The sequence below is a fragment of the Gymnoscopelus microlampas genome (assembly GCF_963454915.1).
Source record: "Gymnoscopelus microlampas genome assembly, chromosome: 10".
Lineage (NCBI taxonomy): Eukaryota > Metazoa > Chordata > Actinopteri > Myctophiformes > Myctophidae > Gymnoscopelus > Gymnoscopelus microlampas.
The window spans coordinates 33,493,101-33,507,907 of NC_139947.1; the positions used below are offsets into that span (position 1 = coordinate 33,493,101).

At 42.0% G+C, this 14,807-nt stretch overlaps 1 protein-coding gene across 1 annotated transcript; it reads left to right on the forward strand.

Moving 5' to 3' along the window:
• The first annotated feature begins 5,174 nt into the window (after window positions 1-5,174).
• spsb1 (splA/ryanodine receptor domain and SOCS box containing 1) lies at window positions 5,175-13,969 on the forward strand. The gene is made up of 3 exons (XM_084068584.1): window positions 5,175-5,361; window positions 9,987-10,869; window positions 12,413-13,969. The coding sequence occupies exons 2-3, from the start codon at window positions 10,176-10,178 to the stop codon at window positions 12,538-12,540; spliced, it is 822 nt and encodes a 273-aa protein (XP_083924710.1). The 5' UTR covers window positions 5,175-5,361; window positions 9,987-10,175; the 3' UTR covers window positions 12,541-13,969.
• The last annotated feature ends 838 nt before the right edge of the window (window positions 13,970-14,807 follow it).

Sequence of the window (14,807 nt, forward strand, 5' to 3'; positions counted from 1 at the left end):
GGTGTGTGTGTGTGTGTGTGTGTGTGTGTGTGTGTGTGTGTGTGTGTGTGTGTGTGTGTGTGTGTGTGTGTGTGTGTGTGTGTGTGTGTGTGTGTGTGTGTGTGTGTGTGTGTCCGTGCGTGTGCATTTGTGTGTGTGTGTGTGTAAGAGAGAGAGGGGGAGGGGGGCCTGTAATGTAAGCCGTTTCAAATGCAGCTCCACTATGATCTTGAGATGCACCTTTACGAGTCAGCCATGATCTTTTGGCTACCTGAACCTAAATATAAGTAACCTCACCTCCCAGTTGCCCTGCAAAGGCACCCGCCACTTGGAAGCGCGGGGGAGGGGGGGGGGGCAGCACCCAACCCCCTATCCCCGGTCCTGCTCAGAAACTGCATCTCAGAACAAGTGAGGAAGTGTCTGACGCAGCACGCGATCATTCACCTTGGCTGTGTGTGCTCTGCTTTGACTTGTCTAGGTGCCACTGTCCACACACGCTTCCCCCAATAGAAGCAGAACGCGCTTCCAGCCGTGGAGTGGGATGTAGCCTACTATCGATCCTGCTGAAATGATGGTTTCTAAAAAGGCAGGCAGTAAGCATGTCTATGCTCCCTCTCCCGCCCACCCCCATTATGGAGCGGCCCAGAGATATCACCAGGCTCAGCACATTGCACCATCACCACCGCACAGGAAAATGGGATTTTCACTGTGAGACAGCTGAGGGGAAGGTAATTCAAGTCGCCGAGCTATGTTCCCCGGCAACGATGTAAAGTGAGCCATATTACCTTCAGCCGCCTCTCTCTGTGGACAAATAAGGTCATTTTGAACATCCATTCAATCCCAGTCTTCGTCAGGAAAAAAAAAGCAGCCTGTTAGCCTTTAATATCAGATGGGAAATATTAAATCAACGTTCAGGTTGTCTAAAAATGATGAAGATGTGGGTGCCTGGTGGCTCAGCCAGTACAGACCATATCCTCTTTGTGCGCATAGGGACCATGGTTTGAATCCTATCCTCTGTTCTCTCTGCCCTCTTTCCTGTCTCTCTGCACTGACCTATCTGAAAATTAGCAATAGTGTAAATGAAAGAGATGTGGGTGCCTGCTGGCACATATCATATACTCTTGTGAGTATGAGGACCTAGGTTTGAATACAATCCATCTCTGTAAATGATGGATTTAAATAGTATAGCGCCTTTATCCAATGCGCTTTACAATGTGCATTACATTCACCCATTCACACACACATTCATACACCAAATGCGGAGGAAACCATGCAAGGCACCAACCTGCTCATCGGGAGCAATTAAGGGTTCAGTGTTCCTCAAGGACACTTCGACACCGACTCTGGGGGAGCCCTGGAACCGGAGAACCTTTCCGGTTCCCAAGCGGCCGCACTACCTCCTGATCCACTGCCGCCCCTCTGCACTCTCTGCACTGACCTATCTGAAAATACACAATAAAACTTTACAAGTTTTTTATGAGGATGTTATATGACCTTTGAACTTTGGTCCAACTAAGAAAAACTAATTTAGAGGATATTGGTTCTACTTAAGTTTGTGAATGTGTGTGTTGTATGCTTCACTTACAGTATATGTCAGTTTGCAATTACTTCTAAGCCATTCTAAGTTCAAAGTGTAAAATGACAAAAAATACAGGCCAGTGCACAGTGAGTCAGAAGCTGCCAGAACCTTCCCTAAAACATCTGGGACAACGCTCCACACGGCCCAGACTCTTCTCCCTTCTGGCTCCCGTCCCAAACTGTGGAACAAACTCCCCATTGCAGTTAGAACTGCAGACTCTCTCCCAATCTTCCGCCGTAGTCTGAAGACTCACCTCTTCAGACTCCACCTTAGCCCGTAGCACTTGCCGTAGCACTTGCCCTAGCCTTGATGACCTTGCAGGCTTATGCAAAGGCTAAATGTAAATTATATAGCATGTTATGTAGACAGACGCCAGGTCATTTGTAGACCTGACATCCTAAAGTGTGCATAGTTTCAATGTACAGATTTATAGATGTTTTGATATTATACTGTTCAGACTGATGATAGGTTCTTGGTTTAACTATTATCCTAGATTACCGGTACTTGGTACTATTTCTATGCAATTGGTGTATTACCTCGCGTTTTCCTTGCCTACTGTAAGTGTCTTTGGATTAAGAGCATCTGCTAAATTGTAAATTGTAAGACTATAGTAGACTATAGGATAGGGGCAAGGGGAAGCTTGTAGGCCTACTGTACTTCACCAAAATAAAAAATGAAAAATTGCAGAGGCACTCCAGCACCACTAGATGGAAGCAGTGTATTAGAAGTATTTTACTGATGAACCTCCACATTCAGGTGGAATTTGGTGCATTTCAATTTTGTCACATTATGAACAGTCTTCTATAGCCCCCGCCCCCCATTGTCAGGCTAGGGGGGGGGGGGGGGGGGGGGGGGGCATTTTTAATTTTGTTGGGGGTGTCACATTCAGCTCACAAGGGTACATTCTAAATGTAGCTACTAATAGAAACTGGGCACTCATCTTCATCAAAAGCTTAAAAAAGTACACAGTGTTCTCGTTAATAACGAGAGAACACTGCTATTGTTAAGACGTTACTTTGAACGGTTTGTACGGTTATGTTACTGCAATCTGGAAGCCTATAGTAACTACATGACTTCTTGTCATGGTGAGTAGGCCTATGTGGAACACTGTCTGCAGTTGTCACTTTCTGGGGGTTCAAGAGTGGGCCTTGACCCTCCCTGACCCTGGAATGTGATTTTAAACTAAACGTTCTCAACTCAGGGGAGCCCCAGCCCCCAGGTATAAATGAGTGTCCCTTAATTGCACTCTGCGCCTCAGGACTGGAGTGATCTGAAATTACTACGGCTTTGACCTGATCATTGACGCCATGGTTTCAAACATGATAAGAAACTCCACAGTATGAAGGTCAAGTTGAATATCATTAACTGCCAACGTGTCTTCTTGAGGAATACTATTCCAGATGCCCACTTGTCCCTAGTGCCCAGAATGTTTTGGTGCCCACCTATCCTGTTACCTTCTTGAGTGATTGTAAATTGACGGGTATTATAAGATGTATCATCACATTCTAACCACATATGACTGACTGCTGACCAGAAATGTCTATTTAAGATATCTTTTTTCTTTTCTTTTCATTTTAATTGTTTTGGTTTGTTTTTGTTTTGTTACCTTGCTTGTGAGCTGTCTGCTGTTCAGCTGCTGGGGGAATAACTTGATGACTTCCCACGGGCCGTGGGCCATGGCTAAGCAGCACCTCCATTCACCAATGCTTCCTACGAAGTGAGAATAGAATATCTGCATATCGTTTTCTTTTAAAATAAAACATGTCAAAGTATGAATATGAGCTATAGATTGATATACAGTGATATTAACAGGATAGGTGGGCAGGGGTGTGCTGTGGATTTTTGGCAGGAGCTCTAGTCTATTGTAATGACGTCACGTGCACTGCACGAGCACATGCCCCCGCACGCATGTGCACATAGCCAGTGCTAGTTGAAATACTGTGTGCAACATATGTGATGGAAAACCCTTTTTTTAATGTAATTATATTATTTAGTTGCATTGCTAATTTGTTGTTTTTATTTGTGTTACAATTTAATAATCAGTTTCCTTGTATTGTTATATAAAAGCCCTTAGCATAGACTCACACATAAGTAGGCTACTTAAAATAATAATCAGACAACTTGTCTTTACTTGAATGACGGGGATAACCTCGTGAGTGTCTGGTGCAGCTCTCCTAATCTTGGGTCCTCAGCTAAACGATGGGATTTCAGCCAAGTTATCACATAATCTGTTAGGTCCCAGTCGTAGGTGGCCCATGTAACTTGATGAACATCGAGGCTGATACCTGTTTAACCAGTAACTTTGTATGGATTGGGGTGATGATTAGATCAATCTTACTGAATCCACTTTCGCACTCTGCAGTGCACAGACCATTGTGAGAGGAATGTAAACGCATTCAATTCCATGGCTTTTCTTGAGTAGCCTAATGTTATGCAAAGCAGCCAAGTACAGGGCTATTGTTCTAGGTGTTGACGGCACGTTGACGGCTCTCTCGCGGGCACGCATTTACACCTTCAGAGCTAGTCGGCTCCACCGGCAGCCCACCTGGTGGCTGGTGGGCATTAGGGACATCTGGGCACCATATTTTTGGGAAGACTGCAAATACATTGAAAGAAGAATGAGCATGAATGGAACAACCACTGAAACACTGTCTTTACATATAGGACACACATTTAGCATCTAGCATCATTGCTAATAAAGTATTCAATCTCACAGGCCGTGCACCCAGTGCCCACATTTTCCTATTGCCCAGATTTCCCTAGTGCCCACTCTTCTCCACCCCTAAGTGCCCACTCTTCCTAGTGCCCAGATTCCCCTAGTGCCAACTCTTCTCCACTCCTAAGTGCCCACTCTTGCAGGTGCCCAGTTATCCCTCGTGCCCAGAATGTTTTGGTGCCCACCTATCCTGTTACCATATTAATGGTGGATATATGTCATCATTATATTACCGTATTTACCCATACTGTAGGATGTAAATAACAAATGAAAGGATTTCTACGGTCAAGATAGAGGCACTTACATCGCAAAAGAATAGATCTACAAACTTAACAACGCGTTGCTGCTTAGTTTGTAAATAATGTTCTTTTATGGCTCGGAGTGACACCGTCGTACGACGAGGAAGTCAACGCTGGGAGGTCCTAATCTAGCACACAGCAGCTGGGAGCGATTTAACCACGTGACCCGAGAGCAGGGTTGCCATGTCCGCTTATTATGAGCTTGTTTTTCTGTAAAATCGCTTGTAAATATTGGCCGTTGCGGGTTGCAGCTTTTGGGCTTGTTTCTAAAGTGTACGTGCTTATTTAGGCTTGCTTCCACATTTTTTGAATTATTATTTAAACCAGTTGTTCTCAAATATTTTCATGACATTTTTTTGTGCCAGCCAGGGAGCCCTGTACCAGATGCGTGTTGATAGAATGTTTCAAATATATTCCACATTGTATTGCAAGAGATTTTAAAAATAGCAGATCTACAAGCTCACTGCGCGTCGCATTGTAGATGGGCTATTTGCAAATAACGTGTTTAAAGGATGAAGGGCTCGCTTCTTTTGGGCTTGTTTTCATATACCTGGTTGCTCGTATCTCTCGCAAAACCTGGCAACTCTGACCCAGAGAGATGTTAGAGAGAGCAGCCATCATTTTACCTAATTCATGTCCAGCCTAAAATGGAATGAGGTAGAAGAGGAGGCAACGAGGAGGAGGAAGACGAACACAGGCATGGAGGAGTAGGTCAACAACAATTCGAAGCCTCACCTTCCTTCCTCGACCGTTCTGTTGTTCTTTGATAACACAGCAACTTAGTAAAGGTGAGTTTAATATCTTGCTTTTTGTATTCTACCAACCACCCAGCTCTTTCCACCGGCGTGTTCGCTTCCCACGGTGGCTCTTGTTTCGGCTTTTTTTTACTTTGGTCGTCCCGTTTACGTATTATTATTCTAACGTAACCGAAAACAACATTTAAAAACCGTATAACGCTAGATGAAGTAGTGTTGTCCCTGCGTTTAAACGTTTGGAGTCATGATTATCTTTGTTGCCGCCGTGCCTGTGTTGCTTGAAACCTTTGGTGCTTCCTGACTGTGTCACACATACAAAGTAAACATTATCCAGCCTGGATAGATAAGACGATAGCCCACATTTCTGGACATCAACATTATTATGGACGCTGTATAACGTGGCTCGAATGTTCGCCTCAAGGACCTGGGTATTAGACCCCCAGACCCCATGCAAGATGTCCCACTATCATAGCCAATGTAAAGATTAGTCTGGATTTACATTAGCTAGCATTACATGCTAAATGGGTTAAGTCTTAAGTGTGGGGCTGTGGGCCTGTACCATTGCAACATATCACGGAAAAGTAGACCAGTACTGCACGAAAGACAACATTTATTAAGTAGGCTTAAGTGTTACTGCACACAATCTATTAAGTATTCTACGTGTTATTAATTTGATTAGCTTATTGGTAAATACTATGTTACCTGTTAATCAGCCACTACAAAATGGACCTGGCCTTATTGGATTGGTACATAGTAACATATTAGATCAATAATGCTTCTACACAATCCAGGCTTACTTTGTATTAGTGTGAGTTTTATAAAACTACACGGGTCACAAAACTGGTGGGGGCTTCATAAGTTCAGGTGGGACCAGTTACCACTGCGTCTATATTGGACCTCACAAAAGAGACAAGTGTTTCCTTGGCTCAGCAAATCCAGAGACCCCCCACCCCTCCTGCATTTTAATCAGCACCCAAGCACAGGGGCCTAGGCACCCCAAACCATGCGTAGCAAGGGCACCAGGCTCAAACACACAGCAACACAACATGCACCTTGCCACCTTTACACACAACAATGGAGACGTTTGAGTTTTGAAATGTGTTAAGACCTTCAACTTTTCTGTTAATTTTTATTTCTGGGCCCTCTTGTGTGTGCAAATAGGGAGGGGAGCCTGCTGCCAAGGGGCGAAAGGGGAACGGTAAAAGCTTAGTACAAAGAGTGTGCAAATTAACATGTTTCACTCTCCCTGAAGGCTGGACAGGCATTGAAAAAGAGATTCAGATGCTGGCCACCCGCTGCTTGCTTTTTCTTCCCTCCTGTTTTGCTATCACTGAGGAGACATGACCCATTTAAATGGTTGTTTACTTGCATTAGAAAAAGAGCCAAAACACTTCTCAATGAACTCTTGTCTACAATTCAATTAGAGTGGCCTTCGCAACAGCCCTTTTTTTCTCCAGTGATACACAATGCCCTGCGGCAACATGAGCAAAAATACAAAAGCCAGAGTTGGGTTCATCACACCTGCACACAGGAAATCTCCTGTTCTGTTTGTTGAATTATAAGCCCCTTTTTTAAAGAAAATTCAAGGGCATATACTGTAGCTATTAGTACATTTTTTTTCAAAATAATAATATAATATATATTAGTCAACATTAATTGTGTAATGCTGTTGCTGCCTAACAGCTCAATCTATGTATGTCATGGAATCAATGACATTACCTCCAGTAATTAAATTATGAGTGCTATAGTCCAGCCTTTTGATCTGGATTTTAAATGTAGTCTATTGTGATGTAGGCCATAAAGTGAAGTGCATCAGGTTTTCATCAGACTTTTACTGTCAAGTTTCTGTGGTCCTGAGCTCTGTCCATTGAAAAAAGCTGTGGTCCGGCAGTGTCTCCCTCAAACAAGACAAGCAGCATGTTTTATATTTTAAGCCAGACGTTTTATTATTGCTTTTCCTGTTGCCCTTCGACTAGACAACCATATAATAGGAAATGGCTGGAGTTTTTCCCCTCTTATTTCCTATTTTTGGAGATTGTGGGATTTTTTTTTTCTGTTTCAGAATAGTTTTGTGAAGGGATAGCAGTGTTGGGTCTCACTACTGTCTGTCCATTAAAGGCCTGTGATACGGCTTTTACAGGGCTTTACTTTGGGATTCCCACTTGTTTAGGCCTGATGTGAAGCAATTGCCTTGTTTATGAGTGGATGATTATGTCGCATAACCATGTATGTCTCCTGTTAATTTCTTGGTATCTTCCCTCATTTCTAAAGGGCTCCTTTGTTTGCATGTTAAGTATTCCTTGCAGGACCTTTCTGTTATTATTGCAACCAAATGTTTTGTTTAATATGTTACATTTCATTGAAATTGCATGCAAATTTGTGTTTGCGATAAAAGTCTGTGATAATAAACAAGAAAAAGTTGCAAGGCTTACTTACAAGTGCTGTGGTTAGACTTAACTATCAAACTAATATTGATTTACAAAATTGTGGTCCGTCTTTTCCTTAAAGGAAAAAAGTGCAACATCATGTTGTCATTATCTGAAAGAGATCATTTCATGCACGAAAAGCAGGAACTAAAGTTAACATGAAATCAAGGATAGCTAACTAATCACATTAGATTTCCCAAGTCTATTTTCAAAGAATCAGTACACCATAATGTGGAACACATAATTCCGTGAGTGTTTACCAGACAAGAGAGCTTTGCAAGCTGTATGCATGTCATGTAGGAATTGACTGGAACATGCTAATCTAAATGAGCCTAGAGTCCTAGAGCAGCGCTGCTTTTCACTCTGATACGGTTGCCTTGTTATACTTGCAGAAATATCAGTTCAGTTGGTTCCTACATGTAGGCCCATTCATTTACACTAATGGAATGTGACCCATGTCACCATCTGGTATGTAGGATTTGCCGTTGTTTGGGATACAGTACACACACATAACACACATGCATATAATATGTGTGTGTATATTTATTTATTTTGTATTTCATCAAGTAAAAAGAGAGGATGGTGTCTGTCACATAGGACGTGAGCCAAATGAAAGCCCTTTATGTTGTGAATAGATCTGTGCCTATGTGGTATAAACGATTGAGTTGCCAGGATGACCTAGAGCTGCTCTCCTCTGATTTAAATGAAATATAGCCTAGGTCTACCACATGTGGTGTTCATGCAAATGTATAGTATGTTTACTCTACATGTCAAGTAGGCCTAGACCATATAGCATGTATATCTGTACATTTTGAGGTAATCATTGACTATGACAAGGAAAACCACTGTCTAGAACGATCAAATTGCATTGCCAGGTATGACATTGAATTGGATTCATCAAAATGGGTGATTCTAGAGTGAAGAAAATAACAATGTCATTAAGCTAGTTGCACAAATGATTCACTGGGTCAAGTGGTGTTTTAAGCTCTTTGATTTTATCCTGCTAGACAACACTTTATAACACTATTCATTATTGGAATGTAGCTTTTCAGCCATCAGATGCTCTTGTTTATTACTTTCTGTGATTGAAATTATTATTTTATTATATTTATTTTTTATTATTGCTGTGAGTCTATACAATCTGCAGTGAGTGAACCTAGATGTGCAGATAAACTAAATGTAGACTACATGTAGACTATGTAAAATGCGTCTTTACCCTGCAAATGGTGCTAAGAAGACACTGGGAAACAAGGCCCTGATCAGTACATTTGAGCTGCTCTTATGTAACATGATACTGTCTGTTATCAGTTGAACCAAAATGTTGGTAGCCACTTTTTTTTGTGGCTATGATACTATATTGCTCTTTTATGAACTACCTTAAGAAAAATCATATGCAAACGGTAATTCACTCATCTGTTTCATGGTGTTGTCACATGAACTCAAGCCACTGCCACTATTGAGGGCCATGTGAGGGTCTGCTGTTACTATCAGATGTGGTCTATTGACTAAAATGAATTGGGGTTAATGCACTGGCTGTACCACTTATGAAACGCAAACATTGACTGCATGATATGATTATAGCACTCGATGTACAGCACTGTTGTATGCTGCCATCAGAGAGAAGGGATGGGATAAGTAACTGTTTTTACACGATGTGAAGCCTAACAATTAATTAACTGTAGAGGCTCAGTATCATTGTGATTTGATAAAAAAAAAAAGCTTTTACTCATGTTCAAAAGACAGTTGAAGAGCCTTGCAGACAGAGGTCCTGCAGCTAACATTGTTACATGGTTGTTTAAACGTGTAGCTGTTTACTTCCAAAGAGATACACTATATACTTATTTTACATATTATTGGCTACTGCATTATTTGGCCAGAAACTGTTAAAACAAGCCAACAAAGGCATTTTGTGGAGAAAATATAATAAAACCTATTTACAAACGCTCATGTGATTTTATACATCCATAGTGCTGTGGAATATATTTACGCGTAATCATGATAATTGTGAAACCGTGATTATTTCTCACTATAATCGATCGTACCAACAAAATGCATTATCATCGCATCTCCAATCAGAGAGCAGAGTAAAGATTTCACACCCTTTAACCAGTGTAACTCAGATTTTATAACGTGCAAACTATCTGCTTCAAAACTGAAATTAAGCAAATTTTCATTTGCATAGTAATCAAAACACTTTCTTCTTCTGCTTTCATCTTTCCCATATCTCTCCAGGTGGACTTTAACCAGCACCTAGTCTGTGAGCAGTGAATGACACAGGGACATAAGCCCTCTCCCTGATTAGAGCAGCACTGTGGCGGAGGAGGGGGCTTGAGGCTTATTTGCTCTCCCCCTTTTTTTTTCTTTTGATTAGCGGAGGAGGGGAGAGGAGGAGAGGAGGGTGCTGTTATAACCAGCCAGAGCATGGGGCAGAAAGTTCCAGGTGGCATAAAAACCATTGACATGCGGGACCCGGCGTTCAGCCCCCTCAAGCTGGAGCTGCAGGCCCTAGACCACACCAAACCATCGCGCCTGGATCTGCTGCTGGACATGCCGGCGTCCGGCCTGGACGTGCAGGTGCAGCACTCGTGGAACAATGACGACCGCTCACTCAACATCTTTGTCAAAGATGACAACAAGCTAGTGTTTCACCGGCACCCTGTGGCCCAAAGCACGGACGCCATCCGCGGCCACGTTGGCTATACACGGGGACTGCATGTCTGGGAGATCAGCTGGGCTATGCGTCAGCGGGGCACCCACGCCGTGGTCGGGGTGGCTACGGTTGATGCCCCGCTGCACTCTGTGGGCTACACCGCACTGGTAGGAAACAACGCTGAGTCTTGGGGCTGGGACCTGTGCAGGAATAAACTCTACCATGATGGCAAAAACAACGCAGGAAAAACGTACCCTGCCTTCCTGGAGCCAGATGAGACCTTCATAATACCGGATTCATTCTTGGTAGTCTTGGACATGGACGAGGGGACTCTAGGTTACGTAGTTGATGGACAGTATCTAGGGGTGGCATTCAGAGGACTGAAGGGAAGAAAGCTGTACCCCGTGGTGAGCGCTGTGTGGGGACACTGTGAAATACGAATCCGGTACATTAATGGACTTGACCGTAAGTACCAAGCTTTGCCACACTTTCATCCTAAGCCGCTATTCATTCAGTCTCTCTTGGGAGACAGGAAAACTGGTAGTGTCTGAACAGTAGTACAGGCATGTCTAGCAGGGTTTCAAGACAAAGTTGAAGTGTTTATTGTTGCAATAAACCGAGGGTTACTGTAGAGCAACACTATGGTTTACTGACTAGATTTGGGTCAGTTGGACCACAAATCCAACTATTATGTAAAGGAGCCTGACACATCTGATAAGGTGACATGACATCATTTTTTCCCTTTGCCCTATATCCCAGAAACTGTGAAATGTAATTATTAAACTCCCATAATCACATTTTCCTCAGGGGAATGACGTCGCTGTGTACTTGTAGCACTGTCTTTTTAGATTTTAATGAACAAAGCAAAGATATTATCTTTACACTGTTTACCACATGAACCATATATGTACTTAGTTGACCGGGATCCCCCAGGGCTCTATACTAGGTCAGCTAGTATTTCCCTCTACACCAAATCTCTTGGGTGAAAATAGCCGACCTACAAGCTTACAACGCATAGCAACGATGCGTTATGAGCTTGTACATCTGATATCTTTGACGAATGTCGCCCCAGAATAGGGACGCTAGCGTCCATAGGTTAATGGTTGATGTCATTGTTAACATGTGATGAGGCTTCAGGCCATCCAGCCTCAATGCAGATGGCTTTGAAGTGTGAAGTGGTCCTTGTCAAGCTTGTGACTTCCCAGACAAGTGTAAAATGACTACCAGTAGACTCACCCCCATGACTCCATGGCTAAAGTGTGAAGGTTCATGTTGACGGCACATGAAGAAAACAAGTGTTTAACAAAGTGGTCATTCAATGGGGTTCTCTTGCTGGATCTATAATCTTAATCTTAATATTGAACTCTATACTTACTGTGTTTGTATTGTTCGTAGAGCAGAGAATTAATTGTCCACATTAGTGAACAATGTAATCATTATACCATTTTTCTTCTCTCCTAAGAAAGACATAATTATTGTCAAGGCTTTTATTTTCTCAATTATGAAATACTATAGTTCACTTTCAGCCCACTGTACACTTTAAGCCACATACTGTAATGACTTGTTCTGCAGCTGGAGTGAAAATATCTAGGAATCAAATCCAAAATTGTATTTATGAAGCACATTTAAAACAACCGAGATTGACAAAGTGCTGTACAGGATAGAAAAACAAACCAAGCATAAACATGTAGAAGAAAATATCATCAATACGATAGAAATCACACTTATTGCTATCTGTTCAATATATGGGGAAAAAGGTGTTTAAGATTTGTGTATTAATATACACTTTTAGTTTACATAGTTGATGTGGGCAGATGTAGCTATTTTTTAAAAATATTTCATTTCTAGCAATAGTCTACAGTATATTGAAACCTATTTTTTATGTCAAGATGCAGATAGAAGAGAAATAAATTTTGTAATCGTGATCATCACTACAGATCAGACGATTTCATCAGCCTTAACATTTTTAGCCCGCTGCTTACCACTCTTCTCTCTTCTCTCCTACCAGCGGAGCCCCTTCCTCTGATGGATCTGTGTAGGCGCTCTGTGAGGGTGGCTCTAGGAAGGGAACGTCTCAGCGAGATCCATGGGCTGCCCCTGCCGGCCTCACTTAAGAACTACCTGCTCTACCAATGACCAATGACTGAGCTGATAATCACGCATAGCACACCCTCCTCTCTATCGTATGTCTCTGGGAATCTTACTTGGGTTGAACTGGTTTGACCACATCACTCCAGCCTGTAGAACTGAGTTGGCCCCTCCCAAAGGCCTTTTCAAATGACGCCAATCAGCAGCATTATATTTTTACCTAAGTGGGAGTCGATTAGAAGTGTCTGGTGCTCCTTTTGGCTTTCTAATCCTATTTTTAGGACTCATCTCAGTTATATTGGGGGACATTTTTTAATCAGGATTTGAACACTATGCAGACCCGATGGTGACCCAACAGTCGCCATGTTGGTGCACCTCCTCTAGGCAACATGTGAAATGGGATGAGTTTTGTCGGTACCTCTGCTTTGACCTCCAGACCTCTTGATAGTAATTATTATTTTCTTTTTCTCTGTCTCATAGCCTTTTTAAAATGAATTCAAATTTCACAAATTAATGTGGTGATGACCACAGTCTGCTGTACTCCACTCTGGCTTTGAGATTGTAGTGCAGTTGTGCACTTTCTGTCTGACCACAAGGTGGCAACATGCATACATTTCATCATTTAGTGTCCCCAGTCTGTACTACAAGAGGAAATCCTAATAGCTTTTAGAAACCATTGATTTTAACTTGTCTATAGATAAAAGTTACTGCTCACAAAACACAAGGAGATGTTGACCACTGCACTGTGAGTCGATGATGCAGTGTTTGTGAATGCACTGCTAGGTAGCTCGACAGAAGTGCAAGGCTTTGACTTTGCAGATGCCGTGCAACTGTCAGACTCACCAGCTGTGCCCCTCCCCACCCACTCCCCTTGATTCTCTCTTTTGCACTCTCTACACTATCAGGTTTCTCTGCAATATGGAAGTGCCTGTTTGTTTGCCATCGGGGCTTCAGATATGAATTACAATTCATTCCCAGAGATTTTTACAGAAGGATAACGTCACTGTGATTATTTGTAGCATACATCTGCAGGAGTTTTTCCGCAGTGCAATCACATGGTCACCTCTTTATCTTTTTGTCACTCCTGCTTTTTTCCCTTGTATTGTAGTGTTTGTATTTTAGGATTTTAGGAAACTGGGTGGGAGAGTTTGGGAGACATACGTAATACGTTAAGTGATTGGTATGGTGCCTTTTTAAAATGGTAACACTAGTATTTGTTTTTTTTAAATGTGCAAACTTAAGCCAAATCTATACTTTGTTGCATTACAGTGTTGCTTGCCGAAAATAACTGATAAAACGTGATACACTGTTGTGCAACTAAGTATAAATTAGGCTTTTGTCCCTGCTTGGCACTATGCTGAGAATGGACACACCGTGCCACACCTTGTTTTTCCTCCTTGCTTGCAACTGCTCATTTTATTTGTATACTTTGATGTAGATTTATTTGTAACTACCTAATAAAGTTTATTTCAATGTATCCTTTGTTTCCTGTGCATTGTTGGAGTAAATAAGTGGCCAAAAAATTGGTATCACTTTATTTTGTACATTTATCATGACTCATTCATTAGATTTTGAATGCCTTCGATTTTGACTGTTAAATCAATGTCGTTCATGTAACGGTAGTTTAAAAAGCATTACAGACAATTTGCAAATCACTAATCCTGGTTATCCAGGGTATAATTAATTTACTGAACATTATTGTAAACTTTTTTTACTTGTGTTATAGTCTTAGCTGGACCTTACATTTTCCAACTGCATGAATGTGATATGACTGACTACGGTTGAAAATATCCAATATGTGTAATATCTAAACTACGCATTGACCGCTCAATGACTGAAACCAACTACTGTCCAGAGGGGATGCTGCTGCAGTACTTGTGGTCTGCCAGTAGAGGATGCTGCTGCAGTATTTACCAACTACTGTGGTAGATTCAGTGACCGATGGAAATTACTTTCTCTTTGTTTTAGCTATAAGCCAAATATATTTACTTGCACATACATAGATACAACATAGAAATACTTGGGGAAGAAAGAATTGCAGGGTATCCGCAAGGTGGATCCACATGCCTGTTACACCCTTCACAGACATTTCATTTATTTTTTCCATTTTTTTTCCTCAGACATTTCATTCCTGATATAGCCCCTATGTGTTGACGTCACTTTCATGCACCATGGCTCGATTGCCCAGATGCCCGCCACTGCTCATACCCTTAACACAGTAGAACCTCTAGCAGTGGTTTACATCTAAACTGTAGAGGTAGTCTGTTAAAAATGTTCCACAACAACATAACTTCTCTTCCTGGCAATTTCTAAAC

Excerpts from the sequence above, each read along its gene's own strand:
- spsb1 (XM_084068584.1), top strand. The coding sequence starts at position 10,176 with ATGGGGCAGAAAGTTCCAGGTGGCATAAAAACCATTGACATGCGGGAC. Across the intron at positions 10,870-12,412 it reads GTACATTAATGGACTTGACC|CGGAGCCCCTTCCTCTGATG; the intron begins GTAAGTACCAAG and ends CTCTCCTACCAG.